Source organism: Dermacentor variabilis, chromosome 7 (assembly GCF_050947875.1).
Source record: "Dermacentor variabilis isolate Ectoservices chromosome 7, ASM5094787v1, whole genome shotgun sequence".
NCBI lineage: Eukaryota > Metazoa > Arthropoda > Arachnida > Ixodida > Ixodidae > Dermacentor > Dermacentor variabilis.
In genome coordinates, this window is record NC_134574.1 from 85,133,415 (window position 1) to 85,156,438 (window position 23,024).

At 45.0% G+C, this 23,024-nt stretch overlaps 1 protein-coding gene across 2 annotated transcripts in view; it reads right to left on the reverse strand.

Annotated features, from left to right (window-relative positions):
- Positions 1–3,836: 3,836 nt before the first annotated feature.
- Positions 3,837–23,024, reverse strand: part of LOC142587589 (uncharacterized) — a 30,476-nt gene continuing 11,288 nt past the window's right edge. The window contains exons 2-5 of one of the 2 annotated variants that reach the window (XR_012829583.1): positions 22,553–22,689; positions 22,422–22,489; positions 18,129–18,215; positions 3,837–3,937 (exon numbers count right to left, since the gene is read on the reverse strand). Coding sequence is in view for 1 of the 2 variants with exons in the window: in XM_075698719.1 (XP_075554834.1) it covers positions 7,499–7,566; positions 18,129–18,215; positions 22,422–22,489; positions 22,553–22,689 (360 nt within the window). In the remaining variant the exon portion in view is untranslated. Of the gene's footprint in view, positions 3,938–7,453; positions 7,567–18,128; positions 18,216–22,421; positions 22,490–22,552; positions 22,690–23,024 lie in introns of those variants that run through there. The other variant, XM_075698719.1, reaches the window with a different exon arrangement.

Below are 23,024 nucleotides of genomic sequence, written 5' to 3' on the forward strand. Positions count from 1 at the left end.
TTTTCCTAGCACTCCGCCTAATTAGATAGTTCAGCATAATTTTTGAACTTCTCAGCTACTATTATAAACGGTGACTATGAGAGAAACGTAGAACAAAGTGAAGTAATAATGAAGCAGGTTTCTGTTGCTCAATACGTCGTACATAAATTTGTATTTCCCAGCGTGAAAGAAGCCCAGCAATACACGAAAAACTGTCGCGCGATTGGCCACTCAAGCCACTTCACGTGTATTCGCGGGCTTCTTTTGCGCAAGAAAAAAACAATTCTATGTTGCACTTATTGAGCAACAGAAAGCTGTATCGGAAGTTTTTCACATTGCTCTACAATTTACTCATAGACAATTTTTGTCTAACTGTAATATTTCATAAGTTGATTATTCATTAGGATTTATTATGTAATCAGGTGGAATTGAAAAAGCAATCTGAGAATCTCAAAGCGACGGCAAACAACATTACCCTGGATCAGTCCAGACCCCTGGTATTTGTATATTTTAAAATCTTAGTGTATCATTGTTTTGACAATCTGTGTACAATGATCCAGGCGCCTGTCAAAGTCACCCTCACGCTCATATATACACGTAGGCAGACACGATCTTACTAATCGCCAAGTTGAAGAAAAGACATGATAAACCCATCCCTTTACGAAGCCGCGGATGAATCCTCCTGAGACCCGGGATGCATTTTAGTGCACAGATTTTTCCCAAACTTTCAGAATAAATCAGTATGGTTATGAACGTGAAAAGTGTTAAATGTTTTTTCAATAGCCGTGATAATTTCAGCTCAGCGCGATGTCCAATATATTGGACACTGGGATGCTACCCGGTCTTTCTTCACCCAGCGCGCACGTAATGACGTACCGCACATATTACGCGAAACTCGTGTGCAAAAATATTTTAATAATTCAAAAGGCAAAGTAGTCAATAAAGTACATAAGAAGAGCATTCCTCTGCTTAAAAAGAATTTTGCTCTTGTGTTCACTTCCCGTGCGCAATTTCAAAACACCTGTTTGTCCTTGGTGATGCAGAAGATTAGCCGACATTTGGTGCAAAATAACTTTTTTTTTCGTGTCGCAGCCCTGTAGTCTGCAACGAGCAGCCTTTGCAGTGTCTGCCAGTATTGAGTAGTGGGTAGTGCTCTTTTCTTGGGGTTCTCGAGGAGACAGCCGAGCCTGCTTTGTTGGCGGATGCCAATCGGCTTCGTTCTCACTCTACGTTTCATCCTGCTTTTTCCCTTGAGCCATGAGAGTCTCACCAACAGATTGGTAGAACTGCATATATTTGAGTATTTCTTTCTGCTGCTTCTTGAGGGAGCGTATGTCCCGCGTGTTCTGCACCCAGGAGTTGTTGAGGGCAATGTCGAAGAGGTAAAAGATGGCTCTGATTGTCCACTTGTTGACGCCTGCTTTTATCATGTAGTAACTTATCATTCGGTCTGCCTTGTCAACACCGCCCATGTTGAAGTTCTACATGCGAACTATATCTGGTAGAGGGATATTGATATTGTTTTCCCTTACGAGACCACCTGCGAAAGTAGGTGTCTTGCGGGTCCAAGCCATGGATTAAAAAAAGACACTTTATTGGCTTAATTGATCAGACGCGCGAAGCCGCTCCCCCGAAGAAAAAAAGGCACGCGATTTCGCCCACAAGCTGCTAAACGCTAACAGTACTAGCCTCCTGTCCATAACAAGGCCATCGCAAAAGCGCGGTCAAAATAACCGGGTTGAGTCCTAGCGTCCAACGTAATGGACACGCGAAATCAAAAGAAGAGTAAAAAAAGGTAAGCGCGCGCACAGTTAAAGTTTTGTATTCTGCGCGTACACTGTTGTAGTAACTTTATTATAAAATCGAAGATATGCCCTAAAAGCAGGTAGAAATACGAGAAACAGTGCTTACTTCTCCGGCAGCTGCCGTAAAACGCCGCGCCGCTTAATGCCGCCATAGTGGAACTGTTTCGGCGGGAATTTGAACGACGTATTTTAATCAATGCTACATAGATGGCGCAAGCAGGTGTCCAATGAGCTGTACAGTGGGGTTTTATGAGGATGAAAGCCTTGTCACAGGAGTACTGTCTCATATATGAATTGCCAACATATTGGACAAATCGCCATAGAGGGGTCTCAGGAGGGAATAACAGAATAGGCGCTAGGCCTTCCCCCCTTTCTACTTCCAAGTTCACTACCGAGGGGCGCTATAACTTAAAACTATTCCAAACTTTTCTATTCCAATTCTGCCATCAGCCCTCCACGATTGGTCAAAAACTTTTTTCGACCATCCCAATTCACCTGTCTGTGACGCGACGTCACGAAAACCGCGATACCTCCCCATCTGATATGATGTGTACACACTGATTATGCATGATTTGACAGAAAGAAGAAAAACAGTTATTTCTTATTCGACCTCTTTTCGCCATTAGCCCTCGGCTATGGGTAAAAAGTTTTCGGGCTGCACCCACTTCACCTGCCTGTCACGCGACGTCACAAAGCTGCAAGAACTCAACGTGTCAAAGTGACGCGTACGCGATAAAGATGCATTAATATGCCGAACAAAACTGAATTTTCTTCGGAATAGCCGCAGGCTGCCCCGTTCCTAAAGGAATAAAAGATGGCGGCCACACATCGCTCAGACGCTGGCTACTCGCACCTGCCGGAGAGCATGGGTGTATTTGCGTATTATAAAACTTCTTGCGTTGCCGTGTAACGTTTTCGAGCCCTTTCGACACGTTTACCCCCTCATTCTGCCAACTATTCTTTGCTGAGGGCCCGTTTTAGCGTCATTCTTCAGCTTCCGTTGCATGCCGCCGCGATTTTCGACCAGCCACCACAAGCTAAGTAAGAGAAAGCCCACCAATCGTAGACGCCGGCACCACCCTCTTCATCCGGTTATCAACTTTTAGTGCGGTGGTTCGGTCCCATTTAATCCCTCTCCACTTGAGCGTTCTCCTCGCCTCTTGTCAGCCAATTAGATACGACAAGCCGCTCAGTGTAGGCAATATTATTCGTTTTTCAAGCAAACAAAAGTGACCTCTTAAGAACGAGGAGAGCGTTTTATTGGTCTGTTCAGACAAACGTGCGGGTGACCACCCGGTGCTTGCGTTGGTGGTTACGCAAATTTGACGTTAGGAGATTGGAATAGAAACATATTGGAATAGTTTTACGTTATAGGGCCCCAGTATCGCGCTGTTGGCTGCGGTAATGTCGCACCAAAAGCCGCGCTCCATACCACTTTAGAGCAAACTTCTTAGCGCCCGTTCCTGGTGTGAGTGGGTGCGTCTCTCGGCATAGGCGCGTAAACGAGCGCGTGCCACTGCTCATGTGTTCGCGTCGTTTTCTTCCACGGCTGGCTTCGATGGCGCTCATTATGCCAACATGCCAGTATTGCCCCTCCCTTTGCGTAGGCGCTGACGGCACTGGCCTACGTATGGTGCTGCGCTCAAATGTTGCATTCGGTAGTATCGTAATCGTCAGTCATTTTTGATGACTTTATTCCAAGAACCATCACAGAAACGAAACAATTTTCACGCTGTATTGTACTACGTCACTCCTTATTATTAGACGTCCCAAATATATTTACTTAATTACTAAATTTTATAGCTAAAACAAAGGCCGTGCAAATAAATTTTGAAGAAAATATGGTTATTGTCACAATAAATGAATCACTACATAATATTTGATCAAAATTTTATTATTGATCGATCGTTTTTACCAATCTTTCACAAGATAAACACTGCAATGCAACGGCGTGGTATATTGCCGATATTTCTCAGATAATCAAACGAGATCACGTTTTGTCACGGAAGCTTGCTGCAGTATTGCCTGGCAATCACGAGAATAAAGCGGCGTTCCAGCGCCAGCAGTTTTATTGAAGTAGAGTGAACAACCCTCTGATGGGCCCTCCACAACGGAAGAATTCTTAATGCGCAGATCATACCAAGGTCTCGTACCTGCAATAGAAAAATTCGGTCATGGATACGTAGCCTTATGTAGAGGGTTATACAGTTTATTATGTATTTACGTTTACATTATTGCAAGGTCGCGACGCAGTAAGACGGATAAATAAGAAAGCTAGTTTTTCTTGCGTTAACATTCTTTAAGTACGTAACACAATTTCCGAGGGGTTTGTATATGTGTATGTTTCTATATATCTGTGCATCTATGTGTGCTGCTGTTTGAACACATCCTTTGACAGCGACTTGGAGCGCTGGGTGTATGCCATTCAGTCTGTGCTGGTCTTCAATGAAGCTCTCTGACACCAAGTTGATGTAACCAGGCATGCGAAACTTGGAAAGCGACACTCTACAATGACTAATACGATGCCTTACATTTTTCTGATTCTCAGTAGACTCAAGGCCACGTCACAATTTTTCCTCACGGACAGCTGCCCGACGCATAGGCAGGTTGCGCGACAAGTGTGCTGGGTATGCGCCGCTTTTCATTGAACGTCTCGCCAACTTGAGTCTGACTCATTGAGTGTGCGACAAGCGGGGGCACAATTTTTTGCGTTCGCTAGAAGAGCCACGTCGCGCTTCTCGGAGACCACGTATGCTGTAGTCAGCAGTACCACTAGATGGCGCAGCGTATCCGGACAGAAACGCCGTAGACTAGCGCCGCTGCCGCCCGACGCGTTTCTCTGCATTCGCACGCAAACTCCCGCCATGCATGTTGGAGGCCATGAGCAGGTTTCGTGGTGGCTACGCGAGATGGCACTGATTTGTTTTAGGGAAGCTTAAATAAGTAGTCCCGCTACAGTACACGCCTCCTGCATAACTCAACTTTTGGTGGGGGAAATACATAGTGTATCTATATTTTGATTCAATACGAAACGCGGTACAGTCGACAGTCATCGTGCGATAGTTTCTGCAGGAATTGTTTTAATTATAATGAATGAAGTAGCGAATGTACATGAATTATTTAAAATGTTGTTAGCATCGCAAGGGCACAAACAATGACAAGACAGCGAGCAGTTCATACGCAGTAAACATTACACAAAGCAACCCTCTTCACCAAACTAAACACTGGAAACGAGACGCGTAGCTCCTGATCAAAAGTGTATTCGAATCCTACTGACATTTACTTTTATTGTAAATTTGCTTAAGCTGCATAGTCATTAGGCCAAAATGTAATAAGGAAACGTTTTTTTTTTTCGTTTTCTCTTTGCAGACGAGTTTTACCTAGGTTATGCAGGTGTCGCAGCTAATTCGAAGAAAACCCAGCTTCTGCAGCTTTCGGTTTTGAACTATTCTGTTTTTCTATGTATCGCGATGCACACGCTGCGCCGCCGGGAGCTAAGTTCATCCTCCTTGAGGGGCGCTGCACACTGAGCGAGTTGTGGCCTGCGGCCCCTGGTCCCGAGGCAAGGGGCGCTACAGGGCTGCCCCCGTAGAGCAGAAGCCAGAGGAGCAGCCTAGTGAACGTGTTTAGATTCGACCACCCAGAGTGATGAAGGGATGGAGGCGAGGTTGATTGGAGGGACTTCGGGTGCAAAAGCGGCCACTTAGGCAGGTTTGAGTCGGTCAGCAGCCGCGATGTCTTCGCGAACGTTAATGTACAGCGTGAAGGTCTTAGACGTACGGTGGAGTACGCGGAACGGTCCATCGTCGGCCGTGGTGAGGGGTGGACACACGTGGTCACGCCGAACAAAAACATAACGGCAGCAATTCATATGCTGGCGGACAAATACAGACCGGTGGTGTCCGTCAACAGAAATTGCAGGAGTAAGGTCATGAAACGTGGTGCGCAGCTCGTGGATGTAGGTTTAAGCATCATGGGTGGAAGGTGGCGATGACGGTGCGAAGAATTCTCCGGGAAGGCACAGGGGAACACCGTAGATGAGTTCAATCGAAGAGCAGCCTAGGTCAGCTTCCAGTGCTGATTGAATGCCCAGAAGGATGAGGGGAAGGTAGATGATCCAGGGTTCCATTGGCTGATAAGTGCTGAGGGCAACCTTCAGTTATCGATGAAGTCTTTCCACCATGCCATTCGCGGAAGGATGGTAGGCGGTCGTATGGATGTATCGAACTCCTAGGATATTGGGAAGCCCGTTGAATAGGGCTGAAGGAAACTGGCGGCCTCGCTCGGGGGTGACGACAGGAGGGCATCGGAAATGCGACACCCACCTGCTGATGAACGCCGTATCAACTGTCCCTACCGCAGTGTCTATTATGGGAAACGCCTCTGGCCATCTGCTGCAGTAATCCAAACATGTGAGCAGGTAACCGAGCCCACGTGATGTAGGAAGAGGGCTGACAATGTCGAGATGGAAGGGGAAAATCTTTCTTCTGGAGGCCGAAATGGCGAATTAGACGTGACGGTATGACGAAGAACTTTAAAACACTGTCATTAAGGCAGGTTCGCGCCCAGGGACGGACGCCTGCATTGATTCTAGCCCAAAGGAAGCGAGTGGTGACTAGTCTCTGGGTTGAACGAATCCTAGGATGACTCATGTTGTGCTGTTGATGAAAAATTGCGCCACAAAAAGCGAAGGATGCGAAGGTTCGAAGAACATCAATGGATGTCTCACCCAATATCAACGAGGAAAAGAACGGAAGCGGGCGCTCAGTGAACGACAAAGTCCTGGATGACAAACTAAGACGATGCAGCTCAGGGTCTTTGCGCTTTGCGGCTGCTAGCTCCTCCATGTCTACTGGTGGTTGGGCTGCAAGGGCATCGACGTGGGAGAGTGCATCAGCGACATTTTCCGCGACGAAGATCTACGGTGAACACAGAGAAAAAGCACAGTTGGTGGATCTCCCGTGCAGTGTAGTTGCTCTGATTCCGATGGAAGGCAATCGTCAGCGGCTAATGATCTGTGACGACGTGGAGTGCCCGGCACTCCAGAAAGTGACGGAACTGCTTGATGACGAGGAACACCGCAATATGTTCTCCAACGAATGTGCTGTGTTTAGCTTCAGGTGGCTTCATTTGTATGGAGAAAAAACTAAGAGGCCGCGAACCAGATACGTGTTGCTCCAGAACTGCAGTCTGCCATGCTTGATGCATCGGTGATCAGACGAATTGGGGCATCAGGAACGGGATGCATGAGTATTGTGGCGTCTGCCAGCTCCTTCTTGGCAGTGGCGAAGGGAGATGCAGAGTCCTGAGTCCACTCAAGGGGCACAGCCAGATTTTTTAAATAGCCAGTGGGACTGCCAAATGTTTCAGCAAATTGGCACAATTCGGAAGAAAGCGGCGATGCAAGTTCAGTAGGGTCAGGAATTATCTGGGTCTTTTTAACAAAGTCGCGAATGGAAAGTCTTCAATTGCCTTTACTTTTCTGGCGAGAGGCCCGCCACCTTGTGGCGTGCCAAGGTGGCCTAAGAACTTGATGGTAGCGGCGCCGAAGAGGCACTTGTTCGGATAAATGACGGGACCGTAGTCATCAAATCAGTGGAAAAAGGCGCGCAGTGCGAGAAAGACCGAGCTCCAGCAGCGTTCAGTTTTGAACTTTTCTTTTTTTAAAATTTTGATATCGCACTGCAAACGCTGCGCAGCCGGGAGTTAACTTCCTACTCCTTGACGGGCTCTGCACGCGGAGCGAGTTGTGGCCTGCAGCCCTGGCCCGAGGCAAGGGGTGCTACATCATTAAAAGACACATCATTAAAGTCATATTTAATGGTACGCCATCACACCACACAAGTAGATATCGCATGCAGCAGTAAAATTACTGAAACTATTTTTGGGAACAGCTGTGAAAAAAAATACAGAATAAAATTGCATCAAAAACAGGGTTGGCCATTCAGTGCAAGCTTTGCGCTCCACAAAGTTCATGATAGCGCTCCACACACTTCCATCCCGTTCCTGCATCTATTTTAGAGGCCAGAAAGAACAGTATTGTAGTGCACGAGGATTGCATCGAGAAGGCGAGTAATTTGTGCCAGTATCTACAAGCGCACTCATTTTTCTGCCGTCGATCAACACAAGCATGTCCAGTGAAATGTTGTTTGTGGGAACGAGTTCTGGGCATCATCGTATTTTCGTTGTGCTGCAGTCTGCTCGATACGAGGTCTTCAGCGCTCCGGGTATCAGCGGCCTCGCCTCAGAAGGTCGCTGACGTCAGTTTTTCCCCGCGCGGACATGGGGAACGCCGCCCTGCGCCATCCTTGAGGCTCCAACACTAGCAGGGAAATATTGTTACGGCGACACTGAGCGTGACTACAGCTGCGCTGTTCCCTACCTGCGCTGCTGGTCTAGGGTATCTGGGGTGTGGGTAGGCTTCTGGCCGACGCTGGACAGGGGCTTATCGATAGGAGGACCCCGCGGTCCGAATCATAGAGCTTACCCGATGCACATTAGCGGCTTCGCCACAGTGGTGGCACAGCTGTAGTCAGACATTCCATTTCCTCATGGGTGTTGCACAGTCGTCGAAGTACTGTAGCGTAGCTGTCGGAGCGGCTTGCGCGGACTGCAGTGCAATTGGTGATGCTGGTGATATAGGTGCGAAAGCTTGGCACAGCAATGTTTCTGCGCAGGTATTGCACCTGGACTCGCCTAACCGCGGCGGTGCTTCACCACTGAAAAGAGATTCCTCAATCGCGTGACCCACGTCATTGCGTATGACATTGGCGAGGGAGCTGACTTTATGAGACGACGTACTGTGCTGCTTCTGCGAATCATTGTGAATGACTCAGCAAATCAGCTCGCAAACGAAGCCCTTACAAAAATGGGTTTGACCTTTCAGTCACTCATCAGTCACCTTTTTCACCTACCTGCAGACTCAACCTTCCTGTAGGCACGCCTTCGAGGAATGTCTGCACACATCGTGCGACGGCAGGTGGACTTGTCCATAATGCGCGTGCAAATTGTGTGTGCAAATATATATATATTCCGCGCCATGACACACTGTATAATTAAGGTTAAATCAGTTTGACCTTTCAGACGCCCTCGAGTCACCCACACACACGCACACACACAGACACACACACGCGCAGGTGTGCCTGTGTGTATTCTGAACCATGACACAATTTATCATTACGTTCAGTTTTGCCATTTTAATATTTCGAAAACTGCCACTGACTGCTACAAGCCGAGTCTGATAACGGCAGTTTCGTAAATCAATTAATTAATATTATTTGAAGTAAGGTAATGGTTACATAGCCTGCAAATTAAATGCAGCATTTGTAGTATGAATTGATTCACAGCCTGGATGTAAGGACATACCCCGCTAGGTCACCACCATCCATCCCACCACCGAAAGCATGGTTGCTTTCGGTGCCGGCCCTCAAGAGGCGCTACCCCAGTGGCATAAGCGAGGAGAAAGTTCACATGAACAAGGGTCTGAGGCAGGGGTTCGCTTCATACCCACTGCGGTTTAGGATGTACATGGAGAGGATGGAGAGGGTGCTAGAAGGAAGCAATATCGGATTCAATCTCTGATACAAACAGGCGGGTACAGTAGCAGAGCAGCAGCTCCCATGTTTATTTTATGCGGATGACATTGTGTTGCTAGCTAAAAAGCAAAGTGATTCGCAACGTCTGGCTAAGATGTGTGGAGAGGAAAGCAACAATTTACGTTTTAAATTTAGTGTTGTAAAATCAGGTGTTATGGCATTCATTGAAAACAGTGAACAGACAGTGGAGGTACAGGGCCAGGAAATACCTCTGGTAACAGAATATAATTACCTTCGTATATGGATAAACGAGGCCAATAGATATATGGAAACACAGGAAGAAACAATAACAGTGAAGGGGAAGAGAAATGCAGCCATAATGAAGCCCAGAGCGCTATGGGGATACAATAGGTACGAGGCCCTCCGAGGTATTTGGAAAGGTGTAATGGCTCCAGGACCTACTTTTCAAAATGCGGTTGTTTGCTTTAAATCAGGGTTACAATGAGGACTCGATGTGAACCAAAGGTCAGTGGGTCGCCCCGCATTGGGCGCTCACAGGAAGACTACGAATGAAGCTGTGCCGGGTGATATGGGCTGCACTAGTTTTGAAGTGAGGGAAGCTCGCAGTAAAATTTAGTATGAAGAACGCCTGAGGAATATGGAAGAAAGTAAATGGGTTGGGAGAGTGTTCATGTATCTGTACAGAAAAAACATTGATTCACAGTGGAGAAAAAGAACTAGGAAGCTTACCAGCAAGTATGTGGCCTGTAGGGTGGGCAAGACAGCAACTAAGACGGTCAAGCGGAGAGTCAGAGAGCCCGAAATGATTTCATGGGTGGCGGCAATGAAAAGAAAACCTGCCATGAGTAACTACATACGAGGAAAAAACGAAATCAGGAAAGAAGCAGTTTATGATAACTCAAAGGGAAGCTCATTAAATCTCGAAGCGAGATTGGGACGCTTTAGAACACGCACCTATAGAGCGAAATAAATTAAATTACGGGGTTTTACGTGCCAAAACCACTTTCTGATTATGAGGCACGCCGTAGTGGAGGACTCCGGAAATTTCGACCCCCTGGGGTTCTTTAACGTGCACCTAAATCTAAGTACACGGGTGTTTTCGCATTTCGCCCCCCTCGAAATGCGGCCGCCGTGGCCGGGATTCGATCCCGCGACCTCGTGCTCAGCAGCCTAACACCATAGCCAATGAGCAACCACGGCGGGTATAAAGCGAGATATAAGAAGGAACAAAAAGCATGTGTTTGCTGTGGTAAAGCTAGGGAAACTATGCAGCATGTTTTATTAGAATGTGAAGACGTCTACCCATTGGTCGATTTAGGCACCGCTGGCCTCCTTGAAGCGCGCCGGTAAAACTACGAGTGAGATTATTTTGCCGCCTTTTGCTGTCACGGCTGTCACTGTGCGTGCACGCCGCACTGACGCCGACCAATGTGGTACTTTAATTCGTTTGTACACTGGGCCGAGAGGAATTGTACTTATTTTTGTTTGTATTAATTATCGAAAACCCCCGGGACCACGTAACGTAGGCCGCAGCATCTCTCGTGTGGTGCGCTGATGTCAGTTGTCGTAGTTACGGCCCGTTCGCACTTTCTTTGTTCACGGCTCATGAAAACCCTCTGCTACCATCGCAATTGGTTGAAAGTTGTTCTCTCACGTGGTATAGTTCATCTGCAATTCTGCAGTGTTTACGCCGTAAACACCTTACACAGACTGTCCTTGCCACGGTACCTGTACGATGCCGTGGTATCATTGTCAGGAAGGAGCGTTTGTCCAGTACTCCTAGAAAGGTAAGTCCAGCGCGTGCGCGCATTCTTGTATTCTATTGTCCGTGTGGTGTGTATTGCTGTACGGATAACTAGATGATTAGTAAATCAACAAAAATGATAAATGTGCTTTTCGAGCGTTCCTTCTTGTAGCAGGGCACATTTAGCGGAACGTTTGGTGAAAATTGGCCTCAAACGTGTTGATGTTGCCAGAAGCCCCCTCTACCTCTGCATAATTTGCTGTCTTCTTTGAAGTGTCCTTGTGCCGGGGATTGTTTGACCTGAATTGACGCTAAAGTTTAAGCAGGGAAGGTTTGTGTATGTAATTTTTGAGCGAGAAATCGTATGGGCAATTATAGAGGTACGCCGGTGTTTCGCCTTCACAGCTAATGGCTTTGCAAGATGGCGCCCGATTGCTGTGTCTGACGCATGGCCATATTTTAGGTTGTACGTAAATTCTTTTACTTAGAGAGTGTCTTCAGACAGCCTGTATTTGTTGTGTTGGGTGTCTTGTGTTTTCGTGTGTTTGTAAAAGCATCTGGTTTTACAGAGGAACTGAGATTTGAACGGCAGTGTTTCTTTTTAACAAAATATGTTTTCTCTCTTGAAAAAGAGGGAGTCTGTTCTTTTCAATGCATCATCCTTTGGGGCAATAGTTTGTTGCACTGCATCAAGAAATTAGGTTTTGTAACGTTTATCATGTGTTAAGGAATTTTCCGCATGTCACAATTCACATTTCACTTAGCACAGACGTGCGTTGGTGCGAAGATTTCGATAGTAGACCCATGTTTGCTCCAGTTCCAGTTACAATCGCGTATTTGTGCAACCAGATGCAGCGTCATGTAGCTATTTGCGCGAGACTTTTTACAATGTAACATGATCTTGTTAAATCAAAAGTTTGTAGCTTCAGAAGGGTTTACAATAAACTTAACATTTCCTCTTGTTTAGGGATCTCACGATTTTGCGTTGTGCCAGAGGAATTTTTACACCACCTGAGAACCTGTGGCACTTCTGCAGCCTGAAGAGCACCCTAAAGCGGCTGACCTACCTGCTGCGAGAAGGTGTGTAGAAGACGGTCACTGCCACTTACATGAGCTGTGGGTTTGGTTAGAATACCTCACACCTCGAAACTCTCCTGAATTTTCGCGAAGTTCACAGATGTGCGCTCTTTCGATAATTTTACAAATGTAGCATTATTTTTGCCAGAATGAAGTTCTGTTTTTTAACATGTTTTAAAGCTCCTGAAAGATGGGTGATTGTTTGATTGACAGATTGATTGATTCATCTATTGACTGCATTCTTTGCTTCGTCACAGTACAGCGTAACCGAAGGCTTAGGGAGAAGCAGTTCAGATGACGGCTTCAGGGAACGTCTACCGCCTTTGTTAAAGATTGCAAAAAATGCCTGTAACAAAACTAATTGCGGTGGTACTAGCGCTGATTTATTATTACCAACACAAGATATCTAATGAGTAAACCAGAGGGAACTGTTGCTTTAAGCAAGTTTGTTCAAATAAATGCCTGCAGCAGGCTAATCACCAGCAGCAAAAAGCACCGACAAAGCTCTTCGGTATAGGAAAAAAATGTTCTCCTTTTCTATTTTTTCAAGTTCACTGCTACTATGTGTGCGGGATCTCAAATTGAATAAGGGTTAAAAATGTGTGTATGTATTCCACAATGTGGGTGGTGAGAGCAAGCTGTATGAAAACGTGTGCAATCGCCCCAACAAGCAATTTCACGTCTGCAGCATTTTTACAGGATATAAAGTTTGCAGGCTCGCAGCTATGACATAACATACAACCTCTTTAACTGTAGTGCCGTATTCATAATTTCTACTTTAGGTCTACTTAGAATCTGGCCTATCTTCAGCTTAATTCATTTACGTAAGTAGCCTCTTCTGACCTAAATATGATTGTGGGCTTGAGCACTAATGCATGATGTGCCCCACACTAACTGTATTTCTCGGATGAAGACTGACATAAAAAGTCTGCGATTTTGCAACGTAGAAGAGGTGGGGGAAAACAAGAGCGGAGTTATTAGGCTATGGAAACAGACGAGCTTGAAAAATGTATCCAAGATGGGACAAATATGTTAAGTGTAATGGAGAGTACCTTCAAGGTTCTGAGGTTTTTTAGTAAAAAATAAATAAATAATACATAGGTTATTAAAATAATACAATTTTGGGTACCCCCAACTACCATGCTTGCTGAGTGCAGTTTAGCATCAAGCTTCAGGCTGATGTGTTAAGATGTCACAAAAATTGTACATTCGCATAATCTGGCCCCACAAACTCCTGATTATGCATGACAGTCACCCTGTTGCAATGCTCGCAAGTGAATAACCAAAAGCTGGGCACGCTCGGCTGCTATGCATATGACACAGGATAAAGCTTCAACTGTGTTATTGCATCTCGTACAGTAGAAGCATTCCTCCCTCTCAATTTTCATCCTTATTATTCTGTCAACTTGTTAATTTGCACTTCTGGAGATTTCGTTATGGCCTGAATAGACAGTGGCACTCTTGAAGCCACGCATGCACTTTGCATTCATATTATTATGGTCAATTTAAAGTATGCAGTTGTGTGTGACATTGTTTGGGAAACCAGATTTTGTGCTGTGTATAATGCACAGGCAGCTCCCGTAATAAGGATCAGAAACAATATTTTCTCACCCAACAAAACAGGTTTAGGCACGCGACGCTGAAGTCAACATTTCTTAGGGACATATTATATCATGCTATGTCGACAAAGCTACACACTATTAAATGCGGCAAACAAAGGTCATAACGCATAATAACTTGGTTAAATTGCGTGCAACCACTTGTGGCCTTTGCCCCTTTTGGGGGTGGGCACAGAGACCATTGTGGCGCAAAAGAGGGCCTATGTCATTGGCAAGCTTCTGGGATAAGTATAAACAGAATAGGTACGTGTTAAGATATTCAGATAGTACCATAATGAACCTCATCGAAAGCACGCTTTTCTTTTTCTATTTAGGTGATGAAGCCACTTTCCTCTTAAAGGGAGAGACAACTATTCAGAATAAATTAGGTAGCCTCGCTGAGATCGTTTCTCGTATTGACTCAAACGAGTCACACGCCAACTGACTAACGCATCAAGTTTGCGTGGTCACCCAGCCAGTCATTTATTCGTTGGCCTTTGTGACCGGCTAAAGTTGATGGGACCCGTTTTAAAACAAATGGCATTTTTTAGTAGGGTGGTGCTTAGAGATACAAGCAGCGCTAGCAAATCTTAGCGCACTGTCCAGCATTATATTCACTGTAATACGGCACACTAAATTCCAGTTCATCTCGATTGCAGGTCATCTCGGTTGACTGACCGAAATTCAGGAAATTTCCCAAACTGCATGACCCTCGTATTTTGACAACGTGTGGCAAGTCGCTGTTCCTCATATTGTTTCAAGTCTTTACTTCCCAAAATATGCCGCTAATGTATGTCTCTAAAATTCACTTTCATTCTTTTGCAGAAAATGCATGGAGTAAATTGAAGTGCGCAGACCTCCAACTGAAGAGAAGCATAAGTCCCATGCTGCAGAAAATGGGGCCCAAGGGCGACTCCTCTTCCAAGAAATCAAGTAGCGAGAAAAAATTCCTATTCACTGCTTCATCGTTCGTTGTGCTGTGACAAGCACTGTTGCACACGAAGATAATGGAAACAAAAACACGACAAGTGAAGCGCAGACTGTCTGCTGAGTTTGATGAACATGAACGACGAGCTTAGTCCGTAGCTGCTATAACCATCTTCAGGTTACATGTGGCAAAAGAGCAGAAAAACATAATCAGAATGAATCAGAACTGACAAGGTGACCAACTAGATAGGCTGAGAGCATATCTGCGATCCCTGAGCCTATGATTCCAGCACCGGCCGGTTTGTCCCATGTAAGCGCAGTTGCATGTGCGCGGTACCCTTTAATTGACTCCCTCTTTTACGTCTTATGTGCGCGAATTCGTCATGTACGAAGACGTAGTCGTTTACAAGATACCGTTCAGCAGCAAGCATGCTTACCTTGAATAAATGGGCTGGTGCTTGAATCAGGGACTCTGGGAGCGCACATATGTCCTCGGCCTAGTAAATACACCACACAACCTGGCTCCGCACTGAACGAGATGCGGTTGCACGCGGTCTTTAGAGAGGACAGAAGTCATGCTCAGAAAGAAGTGCAATGTGACGAAAGAGATATGGAAAGTATCTTGTGTGGTTGTCAATGGTGCTGAAACTTACATGAGCGAGCAGTCTGTGTCACGAGCTCATCAAGTGAGTCACCTTTTCGGTTCTGATTGGTTCCGAGTTTTTGCCTCCGCTATGTTTTGTGCCTGCAACTTTCAGTTGATACTAGCGGTTCTGTATACAAATCCTTCTTATTCATTAAACTCGGCTGACAGTTCAAGCTTCACGTGTATGTTGTAGTTTCCCCGAAATTTGTGTGTCACAACGCAACAAACAATCAAGCTACACTAACTAGATCCTTTTTTAAGCTTTGCATACCTTCCTTATCCACTAATTCATTCCACAGAAGAGATATTTTTGTTCAAGTTAGGCAGCCATGAAGAGACAAATAAAGAGACAAATAAAGAGCGCAAACAACACTATTGCGTCTATTATTTCATTGTATACACGCATGTCACTTCACGGCAGGTGGGCTACACAAATGCTCAGGATGTCTGCTTATATGCTGCATCCTGTGCGCACAATCTCGATAGACTTTCTGAAGAAATGCTGTATCCTGCGGTAACGCAATCTGAGCAGACTTTCCCAATAAAGAGTACACTGATTGCCCGATGGGAGGTGACAGGAGGTGACAGCAAGTCTGGCACCTGTCTTTAAGTATTTTGCATCTCGGGTGGCTCATGGTCTGTAAACTTTCTGCAGCAAGTCTACAATTATTTTTGTAAGGGCTTAGGCGGCGTTGCACCAGAAGTCTACCGGCGTAATTAGAGTTGAGGCTGCATTTACTTATCGGCTGTGCATACTGGAGCGCTGCTGAAGCGTCTTCTCCCTAGCGGTGGCTTCGGTGAGCAACTCCGCAACAGGCTTCGGCAGATTCCGAAGAAGGCTGACAAAGGACTCTTCCTTTACGCCAATTGTCAGATGACGCACTTTCTTCTCTTACGACAAACTCGGATCGGAACGCAGAAAGAGACGCACCATGTCATCCACCTACAACGTGACGTTCTGATTGGGATTGTGAACGCGTGACTGAAGGACTGGCTCCGCCGTCCTCTCCGATCACGGTTGGAGTAAGTCTCCAGTAGCTTCCGCTGAAACTCAGTGCTCACTTTTGCAGTAGCCGCAGTCACTACCTTTTCCAGCGCGCCATGATGACAAGGCACTTTCATGGTTCCTAAACCACGCGCGAGCACCATCCTCGAGGATGAAATAGGCTTTCCCGAGTCTGGTGTTGTTGCCCAGTCGTTAAACCTAGCTACGTACTCGAATACAGCCAGCCAATCTTACACGTCTTCAAAGGAGTCGTCATGAAAATCCGTCGGCACCCGAGGTTCAGCAGCGTCATGCAACTCGGTCAACTTTTCCGTAGTGTTCGCAGTAGTCGCAGTCACCACTTTTTTCTGCAGCTTTCCAAGTTCTAGAGCGGGGCCCCGGAGTCGCCGGCTTGTGCGGCGAACTCCTGCGTAAGGCGACCTTATCCGGCCACCTCCACCGAAATTGTCGCTTATACCCTGGCGAAGTGCCCTGAGTCTCCCGGAGTTAACACTTTACTGAGTGTAAGCGTCGACAGCGGTGCGAAGATGAACATCTTTCTTCGTTTGTTCAGTCCCCTTCTCGGCCACACTGTTTGGCAATATATGCATCGCATACAGATTGTACATGACAAGGCAAGGGTGTGTGTGCGTGCAATTCTTAGTTGTCTTGCTCATGAAAACAGTGCCGGCGGAACAAAGGAGGTGTGCATGGCTATGAGATTGATAAGCCTACAAACATTGTACACACCCACAATACCCAATGCACCTAAAATAACGAAGGTCGCGGAAACATGCAGCGAAATAATCGACAACGTCAATTACAATAACCACGTCGCAGCAATAATGACACGTACTTACGGCAACTTACAGGCTTGAAGTGCCCTATAATATATATCTGTAAGAATGTCTCTTGTATGTAAAAAGATTGCTTCGTTTAAGCCTAGTTTAGTGATCTAGCTCCCAAACAACTGTTTTTTTCCATTGGGACGGCATTCTAACATGGACATTCAGACTACCTCTAGTAACATATCTAAAAGACCAAGTGCATCTTTTTTATAGTGACAATTGTACCTTTTACACTTCCTCTTATACCTAGTTTTCTCCTTCCGCTCATTGTGTTAAGGCTTGACTTTTTTTCACCTGTTATTACAAGCTAGCATAATGGAGCGTGTTATGGCAAATTGATACGTTGGAATTGCAATAAAGTGGACGTCTTTATTTTTTAGCATTGAAACAGGACCTGTTTTGAGCGGATATTCGGCAGAATCACAATCTTATCGGTTTAGGCATTAAAGCTCCTGAACAAGCTTTTGTACACGTATAATCCTAAAACCTACAAAGTACTTCTACGATATAACGGAGAGGACGAAACACTGGGGGTGTTTGTATACATTTCTAGTGTTATTTATATCCCCCCAAAATATTAAAAATAACCCAGTTTCATAGCATTCAGGTAAATTTAAGCAATTGCTAAACTTCATTTCTATGAAGACACATGGGAACCTACAGCACAAAAACATTTGCGACAATTTTGAGGTAACCTGTAGATTCTCGAGAAATTACATTTGCAGCACCTGTCATATGGGAAGCCCTTTTCAATTTACGCTTTGGTAGGCTCACATGAAGGACATTATTAACTACATAATTGGGTTAATTCAAGGTAAACTGGTGCATCGATACCTTTGATGTAGGTCATACACAGGAGAAACTTGTATTTCTGGGTACGTTTAAGCTTCATAGCGCCGTTTGAAGGCGTGATTAATAAGGAAGCATTCAGGAAGAAATACTAAGGAACATCTCAAAGCGTACCAGGGAACGGCAGCCACACTTCGAGGACGGCGCAAGTGTTGTCCTCACTCACGTAAACAAGCTGCTCCGCAGTTGTAGGCCAACCATCTGTAGGAGGAGAAAGAAGTCAGTGTATGTGAGAGACATCATCATCATCATCATCATCATCATCATCATCATCAGCCTGGTTACGCCCACTGCAGGGCAAAGGCCTCTCCCATACTTCTCCAACAACCTCCTATGAGAGACATGTTTTCCCTTTGTTCGCGACAACGGCGGGAGAGCGGGTCAGTCATTGACAGACATAACCTCGCCAAACGTGCAGCGTGCTAGGATTGATGTGACCCTCCTTGGAGATATGGGGCTTACGCCCAACGTATTATATATATATATATATATATATATATATATATATATATATATATATATATATATATGTACGTGTAGCTGGAGGACGCATTACGAAAACAACACTCCTTTATTTCCTACGTATCGGCCGGTGTCCGGTCTTCGTCAGAGAGCCTCACATTATGTATATATCTCTGTAGATGTAAAGGCAAAGAATTACAAAAGTTAGGGCGCGTCGGTTTCAGTTCTCTCTTCTATATATACAGGCGGAATATTTTGAGGACTTTTGGAATATTTAAAAATAGCTCTCGCCACGTAGCATCATTCTAGTCTTTGAGCTGGATCATCCAGGGAGGCGGACATTACTTGCACGAGAAATCAAAACACATATTTGACTAATTAACAAGAATTCGCTAATCTCCTTGTTAATTATATACTTCGCGGTACATATTGCAATTTACGAATTGCAGCCATTGAATTTCCACAATTATGCCAGTTTTTAGGTATGTGCCATCAGAAAAGTAAAAATACACTGTTATTCCAATTACTTTTGTAACGAAACACTCTTTTATGCATTGAAGCACAAAAGTAACTGGAACGCCCACGCATTTCGTTCGACATTTTGTGAAGTAATGTCTCAAATGTGGTGTCATCCTCAGAGAAGCAATGGGAATCACGCGGATTGCAATAAAATAAAATATACAACAAATTATAGTATGCGAAATAATCAGGAACAAAAAGAAATAGAGTAAAATGGCACAGACCGTTGCAGTGAGACCCGGTCGGTAAATTCCACGAGGTAAATAGTGGATATGCCTTCAGCAGTGACAACGTATTGGATTTGGCTATGCGAATATTTCTTAAAATTGATTCAATGGGGCCTGTGCACGAAGACAGGATACGGTCCCAATGTTTGCCACTAGACTTTGTGTGGCTGCTCTAAGTTATGAAGGAAGTACGAGTATCTTTACTCCTGCTCAAATAGATTCCTAAGGCTGCATGAGAATGTCAAATGTCCAAGGAATGCCACACCAAATCGATATATATTCAAAACAACATTTCGTAGCGTGTCAGCGTGAGCTTTGTGGCTATTTAAATGCAGTCAGAACGCGGTCCCAGTCAGCCAGAATTTAATGGTTCTATTATTTTAAATGTGGAGTAAGAGAATGCAGCGTTAGTATTTATTTACTGCATTTATTGCGTTAGTAGTATTTATTGACTGCACTGATCACGCTTTCGAACCTGCTGTTTCGGAAGTATTCGAGACTTTTAAAAAGAGCTTCCACCTCTAGAACTAATGCATGAGATCCCCATTGATGATTCATTGCGCTTTCTAGATCTCAGGCTGTGCCTTGCTAACAAACATGTCTGCTGGTGCTTCGAACCAAGAAGTAAGAAGCCACTCTTGCCCTTTAACTCCGCACACTCAAAGCTTGTTAAACAAGGTATTATAAAGTTATGCCTCGTTAGCCACCTCAATAAGTCTTGCTCACACCAGATGCAACATAGTCTTGCTGCACAGGTTGATCGCCTTTCTTTGGCTGGCTACCTTCTGGCCTTAATTTCAGCCATAGCAGAACAGCTTCTGAGGGGCACAAAAAGGGATGAGCCCGCTCATGTAAAAAACCAGCCGGTTGAAAGACGCAGGCTTGCAGTTCTACCGTATGATGCATGATGTCTCTCATAGTCTAAAGAAGATTGGGCAGCGTTCAGGAATCTCAGTCGTTTTCTCAGCCCCGGAAAAGCTGGCAAGGCTCTGTAAGCGTGTAAATGCGCCTGAATCACGTCAAAGTTGTTGCTCTGTCAGGCACAGAAAACGTTTTCCGACATGCGCAACGAATGTGGTTTACCAAATTTCCCTGTCTTCCGGCAGTAAACATCTTGGGCAGACAGGCACCTGCTTAAACGATCGTTTAAGAGAGCACTGTAACAACATCCATACCACTGTTGAAGGCCACTTGGGCATCCATTGCCGGGACTGCGGCGGCGTGAGCCTCTTTGAAGGTACGGAAGTTTTAGCGAGACATAGCTGACAGCTCACCCGGGAAATTATAGAAGTTGGTTTCATCAAAAAACTGGCTAGTCCGTGCATTAGTGCCCCTCTATCGCGCTGACCCCTAGTGAAGTGACGTATCTCAACATATATAAATCGTAATGTTCGTTTTTTTTCAAGTGACCATGTTCTTAGTACAGTGACTTGCTGTTAGAACACTCCTTGTGACTGCCCTTCATTTTCTGCGCAAGCCGCCTCTTGTATATATACGCACAATGTGGCAACGAAATAAAATATTGTTAGAAGTCAGCGCTGTGTGTGTCATCTCTCGCAGTCTTTGTCCTTAGTGCTGTATATCATTCTTTATCTCATGGCGATCAATCAGCATAAGATACAAAATTTGCTGCTCCCAACGTCGACGGCTTGGCCGCTCATTGCTCTACGAAGCGTCTGTAATTATATTACGCTAAACGGCTAATCAGTGGGGTATCTGCGACTCGAAGGCAGTCATAAAATATCTTTATCAGATGTTGGTTGCCAGTCCTGTGAACAATAAGTGTCAGAGTTACATAAAATTCACTATCATGTGGTCGCGAAAGGACAAAACCTTGTGTTTCAATGGCTGCCGGGTCAATGCCGCACTTCTCGAAAGGACGTCGACGCAGGAGCTTCCAGAAGAGCACACGACGAATCAAATCTTGATTAATTTATCTGTATTGATGACTGGCGTAGCCGAAGCAAGCCATAGCATCACAAGTGATTGAATAAGTGGCACAGACCTTTCCTCATCATTGAGTGCAGTTTCTCGAGTTCGCAACTGCTCCTGCTCCGGGTGCTCTTCGAAAGAAAGCAGTGCTTTCTCACTAACGCTAAATAATGCATGTTCATTTTTCATTGGAATGACCGTTAGCACCATGCGCAATATCAAAAGTTCTGGCAAGACTATAAAACACCTCTTGAGCTACTCTACACTCTTTGGAATGAAAGGAAAGACTTGACCTCATCGCAGCATAAACCAGCTAGACTGAAGATCTTTTACATTGGACAAGATTTTGGGACCCTGACCTCGCACATGCAATCCGCAAAAGCCTATAAAGCGATGCTGAGATTTCCGTGAGCAACTGGGCTGACTGACCGTCTGTGCTAGAAAACCGAAAAATGTCAATACGTTGATGACTTCAACAATGCACTTTATCTTCTTTTAATCTGTTACTCCTGTTTTCGCTTGCCCCAGTGCGAAGTAGGTGCTATGCCTTGGTTTACTTCTCCGCCTTTGATTTATCCTTCTCAACTCTCTCTCTCTCGCTCTCTGTAAGGCAAGGATATTTTTCTGATTGGCGCACGAGCGCACGCATGCGGCAGTTTTACCACTTACCCAGTTACCACTTGCCCAGTTACCAGAGGAGCTTTGTGTGTTTAATCCTTTATATTCTGCCCTAACCTACCCCCTTGATCAGCGCTTTTCCGCTGTAGTTCTTTATCCTTGTAGCTATCCTGTGCACTGCCATTAAAATAAACTCGTACTAACTCGGTTATTGTTGCACCATATTACCATAGTTTCTTCCTTTGGCCCCATAAGGTTCAAGTCAACGAAAAGCCCGAGATATCTTTCGACAATGGGGAAAAAGTATGTTGTCTTATATAATAAAAAAAACATTTTACTGCGCCCCATTTAACACACGTGCAGGACATACGTTCAGATGCACTAGACGCATTCAATCAGCTCAGCAGGCTACTCATGGGGACAAATCTTTCCTTGCAGCGACATAAGAAATTGCCCATGAACCGCGTACCCCAAACAAACTAAAAAACCACAAGAAGCTTCAACTATATTGCGTCAACTTAATATTTGGCTGTTCTCCAAGATCTGCAAAACAGTAAATATTTAACTTACGCGACAATCTGAAGGACAGAATGAAACCATCACAAATGAGAACTTGGCGCGAAAAAGAAAAATGTGTCCGAGTACTCACCCAGCATTCTAACAAACATCTGGTCTTTGCGATCCTGTCTGAACAATCCTTCCAGTGCACGTGTTTGCCTATTTGAAAAGCGCGATCTCAAGATTCTTTAATGTAAATAGAAATAAATACGATATTCTTACTTTTGCTGGTAGATATAGTACGTCCTGTTAAATCGAATGACGTTATCCGTGCATACTGACATAACGTCTACCTTACAGCGGAAGGAAACTGCAAGCGTCGAATTGTAGGTCCAGATGGGTTCCGATGTTTCCACGAACTGAAAAAGAAGCCAACCGCTTACTTTGAGAACAAATAATTCTAACGCTGCCTTAAAGGGAAAAGTGTCTGCATATATAGGAAAGCCATCAAATACATCCCAAGCATATACGTATTGAAGGTACAAACCTTTTGCAGATTTATGCCTTCACTCGACAACTCGAATGTACGTCAATGTTAATATGTCTATCATCCTACAGGCTTCAGCCTGAAGCGAGAATAATGTCATTGTTTACGGAAGAAATGTGGCTTGAACTTTTTTTTTACTTTCAGAGTACTAACGAAATATACGAGAAACGTATAATGACAATCAAATTCTACACTTCACTGACATCG